General features: G+C 39.6%; 1 protein-coding gene across 6 annotated transcripts in view; it reads right to left on the bottom strand.

The window, feature by feature from the left end:
• Nucleotides 1-14801, bottom strand: part of SATB1 (SATB homeobox 1) — a 99852-nt gene that overhangs the window by 42964 nt on the left and 42087 nt on the right. For all 6 annotated transcript variants that reach the window (XM_027086544.1, XM_027086545.1, XM_027086543.1 and 3 more), the window contains 2 exons: nt 8621-8732; nt 5587-6041 (listed from right to left, as the gene is read on the bottom strand). In XM_027086544.1, the coding sequence (XP_026942345.1) occupies nt 5587-6041; nt 8621-8732 (567 nt within the window). The remainder of the gene's footprint in view (nt 1-5586; nt 6042-8620; nt 8733-14801) is intronic.

Here is a 14801-nt window from a genome sequence, read left to right as displayed (position 1 = left end):
CAGGGAACTATACTCAATATTTTGTAATAACCTATAAGGGAAAAGAATCTGAAAAAAATATGTAAGAATATATAAACTGAATTACTGTGCTGTACACCTGAAGCTAACATAACATTGTAAATCAACTATACTTCAATAAAAAAAACAAAACACTTTAGGTCAAAAGAGATCCTATAAACAGATGTTATTATATTTGGGAAATTTGAAATTAGACATTCAGAGATCTCAGATAACAAAATGTCATCTCTTTCCATTACAAATGTTTCCCGAGACAGCAGAGAACTACAGTGAGAAAGCCAACACATGAAAAAATACATAATGATATCAAGTCTTGCTAACATGAGACTGAGTCATTCCTGTATGGCTTAAAGTAACAGATAGAAGGTCACTTGGGAGAGAATTTAGCAATTTCTCTACTCATATTTTGACGTTAGCATGACGTCCCATTTGAGCATATGAAATGTTTTCCGGGCAAAGCATTTTATTTCCACTTAATTATTCTAACTAGAGCGAGTGCAGGTTTTCTGCCTGGGATGTGTTGAAGGTCTAGACTGATATTTCAAATCCTGGGACATTCACAGAGCTCGAAAGCAGACAGTGTAGACAGCCTCAGGTATTTTACAAACCTTCGGGTTTTTGTGTGGTTTTTTTTTTTTTTTCCCGCCCAGGCTTTCAATGAGGGGAGTGCCCCCTGGTGGAAATGCTTGAAAATATTATTAGAAAATGTTTTGATTAGAATGTGGTAATTACTTTTTTAAAGAGAATGATGTCACTTGAGAAAATTCTGGATGCGAAATGACTGGCATTAGAATCCGGGTTTGGGAATGCACGTTTTGGTCCTGTTTGGGTTGTTGTTATTTGAGTAGCTACATTTATGGATTCAAGATGTATGTGGCCCTTGTTTCCCATTTCCCATGACTGAAAATCCAGTTAAGACTTGCCAAGTTAGGTCAAGGTCATTTGTAGTAATGCCCCATGGTGGATAGTAAGAGAGACCTCTTACCAAAAACTTTTCTTCATGCTAAAAAATAACATGTCAAGGTCATCATGTACCATACTTGCTGTCGCTGAAATACCAGGACTAAAATATTTACCAATATTATGCCCCATAGGTGCTCAATAAATTTGCTGAATGAAATTAAACAAAATCATTAGTCATTTTTGTTTCCAAAAAGAACTTGCGATTTTGTATATTATGTAGTATGTTACCAGCACCTCATGGATATCAATTTTATGGGAAAGGAGAAGCTGCTTTTCATGCACTTCACATCTTCTAATTGTTCAATATGTGCTCTATACATGAAAACGTAAGATTATTCTGCATCGCCATTCCATAGTGGTGGTGAGATTTCTAATGTTTTCAATTAAAGAGTGAACTTGCTGATGAATACCTAAACCTTTTTTACATTCCAGAAAGAGTTTACAAGTAAAATTCATTAGTATTGGAAAAGAAAGAAAAACCTTCAATAAATATTATCAGTACTTCCAAAAGCTAATTATGAATTCTTTAAAACAGCAGATAAGCGAAAGAGACTGCCAGTATGAACAAAAAGCCTGTCTGGCCTCCCGTTTGTCTCCTCTTTGAACATAATCACTGATTCAAATAGATTTTTATCAGCTTCGTGGAACTTCAAAGCCCTCAGAAGGAAAATATGATTTGATGAAACCTCCCTCTAAAAATAAAACATGTAGAAGATTCTTCAAGGCTACCTGCCTCTTGTTTGGTGAATTTTTAATCACATGTCCAGGTGAAAGACTACTTTCGAACTCCACCTCCTACCTTGGACTCAGGCCAAGCAAGTTATAAGCAGACACATTTATCTCTGTCGGTTGGGAGGCCAAACAAGAGCTGTCACGTCGGGATAATAGCACCTTTTTACCTTTTATTCAATAGTGATATGGAGAGTGGACTTTTCTTAAATTACACTGTGAAGAATTATAGGAACACAGTAGCAATTTCTGTTATACTTAAGCAGGCAAATTTCTCTCCACCACATAATTTACAGAACTCAAATTCAATAAAACATTACATGATGGTCCATTACTGTTATCAGTTTTGAATAATCCATCTTCATTCTTTATTTTACTGGAAAATAAAGTGTGCCAAAGACAAGAGGAGGGGGGAGAAAAAAGGGGAAAAGCCACAGAATGGGATCAGAGTTAAACTATGGGATTTATTTTAAAAAGCAGGGGGAGCACTAAAGAATATATTTTCTTCTATCACGACCTTTAAGTAGCAGTAATACAGAGAAGTGAATGGAAAAGTATAAATCTAGAAGCTTCAGCAATTAATTTTAGCCATGGGTTTCCATTAAAAAGACATCAAGTAGGCATAACTGAATGAATGACAGATGCTAAAAGCTGGTACCTTCCGTAGCAATTAAAGAACATATGCCCATCAATTCAGAAGGGGGAAACATCCTTAAAACAAGGAATTATATAAATTTCATCACAAGCTTTCAGAAAAGGTAGACTTTTTTTCCATCTTTTTGCTTTCTTTTGTTTTTGACTTTAAAAAATAGCGATACAGGAATGTCTTAAAAGAGAGGGGTATGTTTTAATTCAGGAGACCCAATTAAGCTGATGAGAAAATTCTCCAATGAAGAGTTGAAAGATGAGACCCAGGATTTTAAAGTTAGACAGTGCTGTCGATATTCTCAACTCACAACAGCATCATCTATTACATGAATGTTTTAACATACTGTTTATAGGATGCCAGTGTCTTTATCCGATCACATCAGAGGACTTTGCATTTGTATGTACATATTTTTCATTAATTTTTTTAAAACCTGGAGCCGGAATTGCACACTGTAATAAGTACACACAAACGTGTCTGTGCGGTTTAACTCTGCAGAGCTCCTGCTCTATACATATGCATTAGCATGTGTATTTTCATCCTCCACACTCACACCATACACTCTCACGATGCACCTGCTTTTATTGAAATGCATACAGTTTGAAATAAACATACTACATACACTCATATGAATATATAATCATTAAAATAAATGCAGCTGTGTGTGTACGCGTGAGTGTGCGTGGTGTTTTGGTATGACCACCGAAAAGACATGCATGCTTGCGTGTTCCAAAGCGAATTCCCCAAAAGTGAACTCTTAAATATACATAGACAATGACTCTCATTGAAATCTAACAGCTTCAAACATGGCCCATCATCCACTTCGAAGGAGGAGTCCCAATTACCTCTATACAGGTTTAAAACCAAACCCCTCTGTCATCCGGGGCTCCAGACAATTTTTCGGTAATGACTCTTTCTCAACTGGCTATTATTAATAAAGAGATGGATATCAAGCTGCACCCGGGTTTCATTCTCCTCTCTCCCTTGAAAACATTAAGTCACTGTTTTCAATGTTAACCACAGAGATAACCATCTTTTCGAAGAGATTGATAGGGTATAAAATAGAGAACTCTGTCTCTTTTCCAGTAACAAATCCTATTGATATCTGTGGAATCCGTCCACATGAAAACCCAAGGAGAACAAATGGTCACTCTCCAGGGTGATGATGCCTGGGACATTACAGCCCCACAGAAGAAAAAACACACTGATGGGTGGTGACCTTACCCTTTTCACCTTCAGCTAGACTCTTTACTACATAAAACACACTTTCCTTGGTCCTTTAAGAAATAACAATTTGCTCAATTTCCAAAATGCTTTCCACTGAATCTGTGAGTCATTTGTGTCCATGTCAGTGCTGTCTTTGTGGGCTTTCAATTCAGTTCAACAAGCAACTTTTAGGCAGAGACCTGCCTGGTTTTTGCCCAGTACTAAGAACTACTGGTAGTTACTGCTATTTACATAAATAAAGGATGCTGCCAGAAACAGGAGTAGCTAGAAGGCTGACTTGATCCTTTCATCCATTCATTTTTAAAATTTTTTTTAAAATAATGACCCTCCAACTGAATAGAGGTGTCATATTAAATTTACCACCTAATAATGAACACATTTTTAAGTTGTAAAGATATATTAATAAAACTAGGTAAAACCATACAATTTTAACCTGAGAAATAACTTTGCAACCACCCTTTTAAACACAGACAGATGATGTACAAAAAACAGTTAAAGAAACTGAAAACAAACACTGAGTTAAAGGCTTTGTAAGGCCTCCTAAGTTTCAATCCAGTGAAGGCAAGCCAAACATAAGTCACAGCTGGGATTCTCCTAGGTATGGAAACTGCCAGCAAGGAATTAATACTAGATATTTTTGTACCCGGATTTTATTTTTTATTTTAATTTTTTTTGCGGTACGCGGGCCTCTCACTGTTGTGGCCTCTCCCGTTGCGGAGCACAGGCTCCGAACGCGCAGGCCCAGTGGCCGTGGCTCCGCGGCATGTGGGATCCTCCTGGACCAGGACATGAACCCATGTCCTCTGCATTGGCAGGCGTACTCTCAACCACTGCGCCACCAGGGAAGCCCCCGGATTTTATTCTTATAATCATGTAATAAACAAAATAAATACGAAAGGAAAGTATGAGTCAGGCCAAAAAAAAAAAAATTGACGAAAGAACAGTGGCAAAACAAGAAAAGTTAAAAGGACATAATGTCCTCATTCTAATCAAAGTTACATGTTCTTCTGGGGTTTTTCTGGGGAGGGTGTGTGTGTGTGTAATAAACACCATGTATATATCATACTAGTTTCAAAAAAGAAGACATTTTTAAAAAATCCTCTCATTCAGTGTTTAATGGAATCAATTTTTTTTTTTTTTTTCTTTTTTGCGGTACGCGGGCCTCTCACTGTTGTGGCCTCTCCCGTTGCGGAGCACAGGCTCTGGACACGCACCGGGGAACAAACCCATGTCCCCTGCATCGGCAGGCGGACCCTCAACCACTGCACCACCAGGGAAGCCCAATGGAATCAATTTTTTTTAGGGCTTTTCAGATGTCTTTATCTTAGGTCTTCTCCTGTATATCACCCTTTCTCCACATCCTGCTAAACATCTTCCTTCCTGATAATATCTTCACAGGAATTTGCCCAGGAGGACAAAGGTGAGAACACAAGGGGTATATGCAAATCTCAGTGAGAAGTCTCAAGCTAAGGCCTCCAAGGCCAAGCTTACCCCCAGGGCCTGTTTTGTAAATAGTTTTATGCATTTCTGTCTATGGCTGCTGTGGCCCTCAAAGACTAAAATACTTACTATCTGGCCTATTACTGAAAAGGTCTGCTGATCCCTGGTCTAGGAAAGGTGGATAGTGGGCTAGAAGCCTGGAGCCCTACCAATGAAATGGCCTTGACCAAGTCCTCAAACCTTTCTCAATCTGCTACCAACAGTCTATAATTCCATTACATAAAAGCATAGGTAATGTCAGTTTGAAATATTTTCGATATTTATTCTTTCAAGGCCCCTGAATCAGGATCGATTTGTACACAGCTTTCTCTTGGTAGAAGAGGTTTACGATAAGCAGAGAAATGATAAAATGTAGGCACCCCCAGGTACAGACAATATGACCACAGGGAGAGAAGGAAAAAAATGTTAGTACAAAGTAAGAGCATAAACATTAGTGTGGATGGGATTAAAGAAGGAAGAGAAAAAGAGAGAGAGGAACCATTTACACATAAAACAAAACTGACCTGAGTTCTGTTAAAAGCCACACGTGCAAATACTGCCTGGGAGATTCCTGCCCGTTTCAGTTCATCACGTACCCACTGGTAGATTTCGGAAGACACCTCTGTGTTGGTGGAAACCTGTTGCTCCAAAGGCTTATTCATAGATCTACTAACAGGGGGAGGGTGGTTCAAGTACTGTTGGTTTAAGGACTGCTGGGCTAGAAGTCTGTTCACTGCATACTGCTGGTTCAGCAGCTGAGCCATCACCAGCTGCTGGTTGACCAACTGAGGACTGATGGGCGTTGACACGAGCCCAGGGTGCAGGTTGGGAAGAGGGGTCCGGACAGAGGGCTGGCTGCCGTGGGAGAGCTGCGCGGGGGACGGGGGTTGCTCCGCGGTGTTCCCTGGGACCGGCTGCTGGCCAAAGTTGACGTGGTTGGCACCTTGCTGGGATAGTTCAGAGAGACTATCCATTTCAACTGAAGTGGACAAGAAGGAAAATCACATTGAGCCAACAATGATCTGCATTGATAAGGATCTCTGGTCATTCCCTAATACAGACAGAAGGCACAGGGCACACCCACGGTCCAAGGAGACTAAGAACATCTCAGGATGGAATGCAACTGGCCATGCTTTTACTTTTGTCCTCTGCACCATGGCACAAACTCTGAAAGGGGGATAACGCTTTCTAGTTTTATAATGTGGTTTAGATTTAAGGCCAGAAATCAATTATTTTCAAAGTCTATGTGACTAGTCTGGGGGTCAAACGATTATTCACTCTTACTTCTTATAAGGCAACATTTATTTTAAAATAGCTTCTAGGGAATTCCCCGGCAGTCCAGTGGTTAGGACTTGGCGCTTTCACTGCTGAGGATCTGGGTTTGATCCCTGGTTGGGGACCTAAGATCCTGCAAGCCACGTGCTGCATGCGGCCCCCAAAAAAACCAAACAGCTTCTAGAAGAACACTCTTTCCTTAACGGCAACTAGAAAGAGTGAGTGGAGCTAGGAAAAGATCATATGCAACTGTAGAAAAAAGAAATATGCAAGTATTTTCTCATAATATATACATTAACTGTTACTACTCCAGGCAAAAAGTTTGCAAGAAAAAAAGTACGCAAATGTTACTTATGTTCAATTTTAACCTAGCTGTTAATATAGAAAACTAATCAATATAATAAATAATAAAAGTGGTCATAATGATCAGTAATGATAACTGAGTGCATGCTGGACACTGGGCTGGGTATCTTACACGTCCTGTTTTGCTGAATTCTAACTATCATGTTAGATGATGGGTATAGCTGCAAATATTTCTTAGAATGAAGCAAAGGTCTTAATGTATTGCAAGCCAGCATACCCAGTGTTGCTAAGACCCAAATGCTTCTTGAAGAAGCTGTGACCATCACCAGATACTATGACAATCTTTCAAGGAAGGGGTAGGGAGTCACTCTGATGCAATGGTGATACTGTCACCATCTTGCAATTTATTACCACCCACACAGGACGAACGTTTCTCCCTTGGCTAGATCCCTCACATGGACTGGCTGAGAGTGAATAGTGAGTGTGTCAACTGCTTTCCTGCTACAGGGAAGAGACTGCTTGGATGCTCTTGACCTGAAAGGCTGAGGATGGTCAGTAAGTGAGTCTTCCTAAATAGTACACCATGGGAATTCCCTGGCGGTCCAGAGGTTAAGACTCCGCACTTTCACTGCTGTGGGGTCCGGGTTTGATCCCTGGTTGGGGAACTAAGATCCCACAAGCTGTGCAGTGCGGCCAATAAATAAATAAATAGTACACCGTGCTTCCCATGTGTGGACTCTGGGTTGATTTTAATCATCATTTCTCTTTTTATTAAATATTCAGGCTTTATATTTAGAGGAACTTATCATACTGCTATAGTCACTGATATATGCAAAATATAACTAAGCATTGGGGAAGAAACCTTCCATTTCTACCAGTGATATCAGCCCAAGTGGGCCATTCATAGGGAATAGTAATTCAAGCAATTATTCCAAAAAATGATGCATTGTCTTCATTACAGCTCTAAGCTATAAACGGCAAAGAATCTGTTTTGGTAGATGGATGGTTTTGCTACAAATATTAAAAGCTAAAACAGGCTCAAAATTCAGGTTCTCTTGCCTCTTAAAATCTTCAGGAGAAGTTATTATTGTGTTACTGAATGAATGTAATGGAAGTAAACAGAAATAGACTTAAAACCCAACGTAATGCTATGCATATTAAACATCCCATTCCTATATTATTTTAAAACATTTTATTTGGTAGGTACAAGAAAGAAACCCTTAATAGAAATTAAAACATTAACCTTAATCACAGTGTTTGCTTTAACGAACACTAACAAACTCAACAGGGAGAAATGACATCATCTAAATGCTAGGTAGGGTACAACACACAACTTTTATCTGTCACTTCACACTGCAGATAATTTTAATGTATTTCCTGCGTAACAAATATTGACCTAAAGTTACATGTTAAGATAGGATGCCATGGCATTGAGAGTCTAGAAATGATGCAATGGTTCTTTGGATGGTAAAGCGATACGCTCACCAAAGTGCCTATCTGGGGGGGCTGGAGACCACAGCTGTAAATATCACTTGATCTCAACTGTGGAGACTATAAATACAATTGAATATCCTCAAAAATTGGGTGTAAAAATTGGCACTTTCCCTTTCTCTCAAAGAAAACTCAAAAAAAAACATAAAAGCATGATTTATCTCTGAGAGAACCCACAGCCAATATTAGTTATTCAAGGCCTGGTTAGGTCTTCACTGAGATGTTAAAAAATGACAGCTCCCCCCCAACCCCGCCTCGCCTCCATCTCCTGCATGTCTGACAACCAAGTCAGTTGGGCTGATTTAAACACAAACATTTATTGAATTTAATTATCTCATTATACTCAGACCCACTCCCCACCCTCCAAGAAACATTCTAAATTGATCTCTAATTGGGCAATCACAAGACCTGGCTTTACATGCAACTTGGATAAACCCCCAAATGACACGTAATGGTATGTAGCCACCGCTGCAACGGTTTTCTGCTTACCCATCATATCTTTTGTCTTCTTGAAATGTTTGTACCACCTTCCAAATTCTTGACATTTTGCTGCTGAGACATTTGCATAGTAAGTGCTGTTCACAATGGAAGAAATCATACTCTGCGTGAAGAGGGGGATGGAAACAGTTGTAATACACAGCGGCACAAGACAGAACACGGACATGATTTCAATTGTGGAAACTGTAACTTTTTTTCATCAACTGAGTACCAATACATTTTTGTTTCACACTGTAGCCTAAAGCCATGACTTCTTCAAAGTCAATAAGTAGAGCATCAAATGCTTTATTTAAGTAGAAAGCAACAGTCCACTGAGACTGGTATAAAATGATCACACCCACAGACTTTGCTCTAGTATGTATGGGGCCTCCACCAATGTCATCTGTTCCTGGGCGGACAAACTTCAAACTTCCACCGATCCCAATAAATCCAAATACTTGGAGATGGCTTTCTGATTGTAATTCATAAATAAATGCCACTTTGTGGTTTGGTGACTAAATTCTCCATCCTTGCAACTCCCAGGATGGCCCAGGGACCATAATATCAGCATCATCTGGAAGCTTATTAGAAATGCAGAATATTGGGCCCTACTCCAGACCTGGTCAGGCAGCACCTGCAGTTTCATCAGATCCCCGGGGATCTGCGTGCCCACTAAAGTTTGGGAAACACCCCTTGCACTTTCCACTCATAGTATTTGGGTTTCACCTGGAGGTAAATTAACACTGTTGCAAGGCTGACTGACCACATTTAAGAAGAGAAAAAACTATTCACAAAGATCCTCTAACAGAAGAAAAACATATGCTGCAATCTTATTGCTAGCTTCATATATAGTAAAGCTTGGGTTTTGAATTTCAAACTAACCATATCATTTTTAAAAATATGCATTTCATGGTGACTCATCTCTCAAGGATACCACAAAAAAGAAAACGCCCTATTTTGTCACTTGTCTTCATCCTGCTTCTAATAACAAAAGCTTGGAAAATGGAGTCAACAGTTTAACATAGAAAAATGAAGAAAGACAATGATTTTGATGTATTACTAGTTTTGTCTTTATTTTTTTAAACTCATTTTCAACAAAGAAAAGTATTTTCTTCCCAGGAAATTTTGGTTCTGGTCATTTCAGTGACTTGGTCATGGTTATTTCCAGCCACAACACTCATATTCTCTAGTAGTGGCTAAATTAATTTCCCATTGAGTCGTAGGAATAATTAGACTTTGCAGAGCCAATCTGTCCTCCACTCCTATGTGTAGAAACATGAGAACTTACATTTCAGACTTCAGGTGGTCTGTGGTGAAAACGGTTTACAGAAGGCGGGGAACAAGCAGAAAAGCCAGTTTGGGGACAAAAGTATTTTTACATCGTTACCTTCTTTAAGCTACTTCTAACGTAGAGCTCTTTTGATTATCGTTGATTCTCCTGACATCCGTCATCAGTGTTAATTTTGTAGCATGCACACATTCCTGTAATATGTAAACCTTGGGGATCTTTGAAGAACTTCCAGTGAAGGATAAGCTGGGGTTACATTATTGATGTAAAACATGGCTATCTTTCCTAAGAGGCACTATGATATATTTTTTTTTGATACTTTCTACTGGATAGTCATTTTTACATTTCTCTAAAAAGACATTCTTAATGTGCTCATGATACTCTGCCATTAATCCAGACTAAGAGAGTCCCTCAGTCCAAGGTACAAAAAGATACTTAGCAAGGTTGCCAAAACCGGACCCAGAAGATTACCTGATCCAGTTAACAATCTGTCAGCTTCAATCACACTTACTCTATTAACGATGGATCAATAAAGTCAGACACTAACAAAACTACTGAGATGGCTGATGGATCACTGTGATTCTGCAAATGGGTGAGAGAGCCCATGTTCTTCTACTTTGGTCCAATTTTTAAAAAATTATTACTCTTCAACTTAGACGTGCTGGCAGATTCTTAAATGTTAACATAATAGTACATGTAAATTTTAGATGTAGCTTATGTCTTAGTTTTCAGAAAAGTCTGAAATATCAAAATTTTGCTGAGGTTTTTGACAAATGTCCAGGCTACCTGACTTTGCCAATGGTTCCATCTATGAGATTCGCTCTTTGCTGTGCACCTACTACGTCCCTGGCTGGTACTAGGGATACAAGGGCAGATAAGATACAGCCTCAGCCTACAAGAAGTTTACCATCTATTAGGAAGAGACATGTAAACAGATCATTTCAATTTAATGTGATTCAGTAGAGCAAGAGTGGAAAATATATGAGGGTGGGGGAGGAAGAAAAATATACAATGTGTGGGAAAAAGAAAAAAAAAACATCTGAAATATTTTTATAAAACTAGAGCCCATATGTAACAGTGCTATGTAGTTCATTATTACCCATATGTGGAAAATAATATCCATATGTGCGTGTTCATCAAAGCTTCCCCCTGCCCTCGTTTAACCCTAAATTGGTAGGCTCTGTCCTTAAGTGACTTTCTGGATGCTTTCTGCTCTGTCAAGTGGTGCAGGCTTAGGGAAACTCTGAATAACATAAATATTAGCCTAAGTGAGACATAAGTCAAAAGGCTAATCCACAGGTTATGACGCATGCCAAAGCAACTTTCTAGATTCTCTATCTTTCTGTGCTTTTAGGGGGCCGGGAAATAGTCCATAATTCAGGTAACTTGGGGTCACCTCTATTTTTACTGGAACAATATGCAGTGATATGTCCAACTAAACTGCTCAGCCAGCCACTGCATGAGACATTTTGTTTTCCCTGTGGTACAATCCCCACTGAAGGCTTAGGCATGGCATCTAACTAGGTCTATGAGTTTTAAAGGCAGGGAAAAGAGATTTCAGAATCTTGGGGGGGCACATGGTATTTGAAAGATCACATTCAGTCCTGTGTCTTAAATTTGGAAAATCATAAAGAAACACCTCTTGTTTTGATAATACAAAGAAGAGAAAGTCAAGATTGATAATACTTTCCTACGGGCTGAGGATGGATAGGGGGTAGGTAAACGAAGGTCCACGTTTCTGAGAAAGAGGCTTGGGATTCTTCTGTCAATCAAAAGGATGTAGTTTGAAAAGATCACTAACTAAAAAGATTACTCACTAAGCTATGAGTCCATGCAGGTCTGGGGCTCTGTATTCCTTTCCAGCCCAAATGCCTGGCATGTATTAAATACACACTAAATGTTCATTTGATGAAGCAGAATGAGCTAAACCTGCATTCAAGTCCAACATGTATCACACACTGGTAGAGTGACCTCGGTCAGATTAACTGACCACTACGACAATTCCCAGTACAGAACGGGAATGTCAGCAGCAGTCACCTCTTGGGGCTGTTCTGAGAACCTATTCATATGGACTTTTTTTTTTTTCATTCATCCAGCAACTATCTATGGAACTCCTGCTATGTGCCTAGAACTGAACAAGTCACTAGAAAAATAATGACTTGAAGAGACATACTATCTCCACTTGGACTGACAATAAATAAAACAATGAATGTGATACAATTAGCACAGAGCCTGGAACATACGGAGTATGGACTTAAGAGAAGTTAATTACTATGACAACCCTCTGCCTCCCTCTTCATTGGCTTTTATCATGTGATCACATTTCAGATCAGTCGAAAGACTATGCTTTAAATAACATATGAGTCTTAGATACAATTTTCAAATGATGTATTTTAAGTCAAAGAAATTTTCTTATGAAAGAACAAAGAGGATACAAATTAAATGATTCAATGACAAGTCGGGTCAAGGGATAACAAGGGAAAACATCAATGAAAAAGAGCATTTCCATTTGTTTCAATATTCCAATTTGGTGGTATCTTCCAAAGCTGGCCAGTAGGTACCAGGTGGTAGCTGACATCAGGAAGATACACACCACTCCTCTGACTTATTTGATCCATGCCCTCTTCCATCTCTAGCTAACAGCTGCTCACCTAGGATACAATTTCAGCGCGGACTCCTGCAGGGCTCTTCCTGATGGCCCAAACATCCCGTACATAGAACCTCCACCATGGCACCCATCACGCTGTTTATTTCCCACTAGGTGGGTGAGCCTTGGGGCTTATCTCCATATAGCCTGGACCTATCACAGGGCTGGGCAACCGATTTGGTGATCGATAAAAGGTCACTGAAATAAGTCATTACTGCAGGCTACCAGAAAGTCCTCTTCTCTCTTTGTTTTCTTAAAGGTCAAAGGTAATGTTAGATTAATTGTCACAGGGAATCTTTTCCATCCATCAGTTTTAGCTGTCAAGCTCGAGCTCAAAGAGTTTGAAGAACCTTTGTTCTTGAATTTGCAAGAGCTCCCTTCCAGGTTTTTGAAGCTACTTCCTCACAGATGTCTTGGAAGTCACCGAGCTCGGTGCTCGTGTTCTCCCAGATCTCTGGGTGTCTATTTATACGAGCTTCTCCAAAGCACTGGGAAAAGGGCACGGCTTGCCTGACAAGTCTTCTTATTTGGTGGCCAGTCTGTGGAAAGCATCCACGTTCAGGGACTAAAATAACCAGACTGATAAAACTCCTTCGGTTTAAATCCCAAGTTCAAACACTACCCAGGAACACAAACCAAGGAAGAGGCCCCAGCTTCCAGCGTCAGGAAATACAGTTTGGAAGTCGGCAGAAATTGGCTGTGGGTCTCCTAACCCCAGTGTGACACAATATTCTCATCCTAGGAGCCAAGTTGTAAGCTTTTCTCAGATCCATAAAGCACATGTCTGCGCCCTATGAGGAGCTCCGGCTCTTTCTGAGAGTCTGCTCGAGTTCCGATCTGAAAGAATGCCATCTTCACAGAAACCCTGGTTCTCTAGAATGATACCATCTGCCACAGGCTGAGCTTCCTTTTCAGCCAAATACATTATTTATAACCTTTCTAATTGTGAAAAGGTAAGGGTGGAATTTTTCTACAGCCTGACTTCGATATGGTTAGAACATTCTGAACCTTTGCTCTCAAATACTGCAGGTCTCTGCATTTGAAAAACAAAAAACAACCCCCAAACCCATAAGGAATTGGTGGAAGTTACATAATTTTTTCAAAATATTCTATCCTGTCAACCCCCTGCTAGAATAGGACGTACACTGTTAAGTATGTATTTATAACACATTTAGAAAACCGAAGGAAGAGAGTTTTTTATTTTTCTCCTTGGTCATCTTAGGAGCCAAGGAAGAGGTTGGGGGGAGAGGTGAGGCCTTCTGAAAAAACGGTTCATCAACTGGGGAAAGGCAGTGATCTGATTACCCTTAAAATTGCTTTGCTGTGCCTTTAACATCAACAAAAAAACCCACCCCCAAACAATGCTAATCAGGTTATTCAATCATTTAAACCAAAACTGTTCATGCTTTTCTGCCAAATCAACCAACCACAGCAAAATCTGTTATCTCTGATTGCTCAGCTTCCAGTCAAAAAACCAGTTAACCCCGACTATACCAAAAGTTTTCCAAAATACCCTCAAAGCGCTGCGTGCTCATGGAGGAGAAAGAGAAAGCCATGCCATCTTTAAAGGGTAATTGGAGCGCTGGACCCTATTTGCATATTACAGTTCACTCTAATAAACTACACAGCCTGTACCGGAAGCCAGCAGGTCCCTAGCATTCATGGGATCTCCATACAGGCTTTCCGTGCACAATTTTTTTTTTTTTTTTTTTAACAGGACTGTGGTATCATGATCAAAACTTACTAAAGACTTGTGGATGGTCTGACTGAGGTGGGAAGAGGTGCCAGAGCCTCTACAAAATGGTGGTTCACCCAAGTTTAAAGCTTTCAGGCTCCATCAGCAGAGAGGGCAAAAGCTACCACATCTTATTTACACAATTATCTAAATACGATTAAACAGCTGATGGACAAATATTAAACTGGAAAATGTATAGTCATTTCAGCTTAATGTAATCCTCTTTCTGTAAACACCCAAGATGATTTTTTTTCAACCAGAACAGTCCTGACATCTCATAAGCCTAAGGGTGAATAGCAAGAGATTGTTTTTGATAGTTATAAATATTCAAAAGACATGCAGACCATCTGCTTTCATAATACAGGTAAAGCAAGACTGAAATGGGGACTGCTGTATAAAAATGATTCTTTTAACAAAGTCTTCCTCTCCTCGAAAACTATAAAGACAGATGTCAAAAACTGTTTACACAGAGCAATCAGGAGCGTGCAAAATGTAATATTCCTTTTACACACAGTGCTTGCTA

This window comes from Aethalodelphis obliquidens, unplaced genomic scaffold (genome assembly GCF_003676395.1).
Source record: "Aethalodelphis obliquidens isolate GAN/ISIS:26980383/991018 unplaced genomic scaffold, ASM367639v1 scaffold56, whole genome shotgun sequence".
NCBI lineage: Eukaryota > Metazoa > Chordata > Mammalia > Artiodactyla > Delphinidae > Aethalodelphis > Aethalodelphis obliquidens.
Note: the sequence above shows the minus strand (reverse complement) of the source record. Positions and strands in the feature narration are given on the sequence as shown.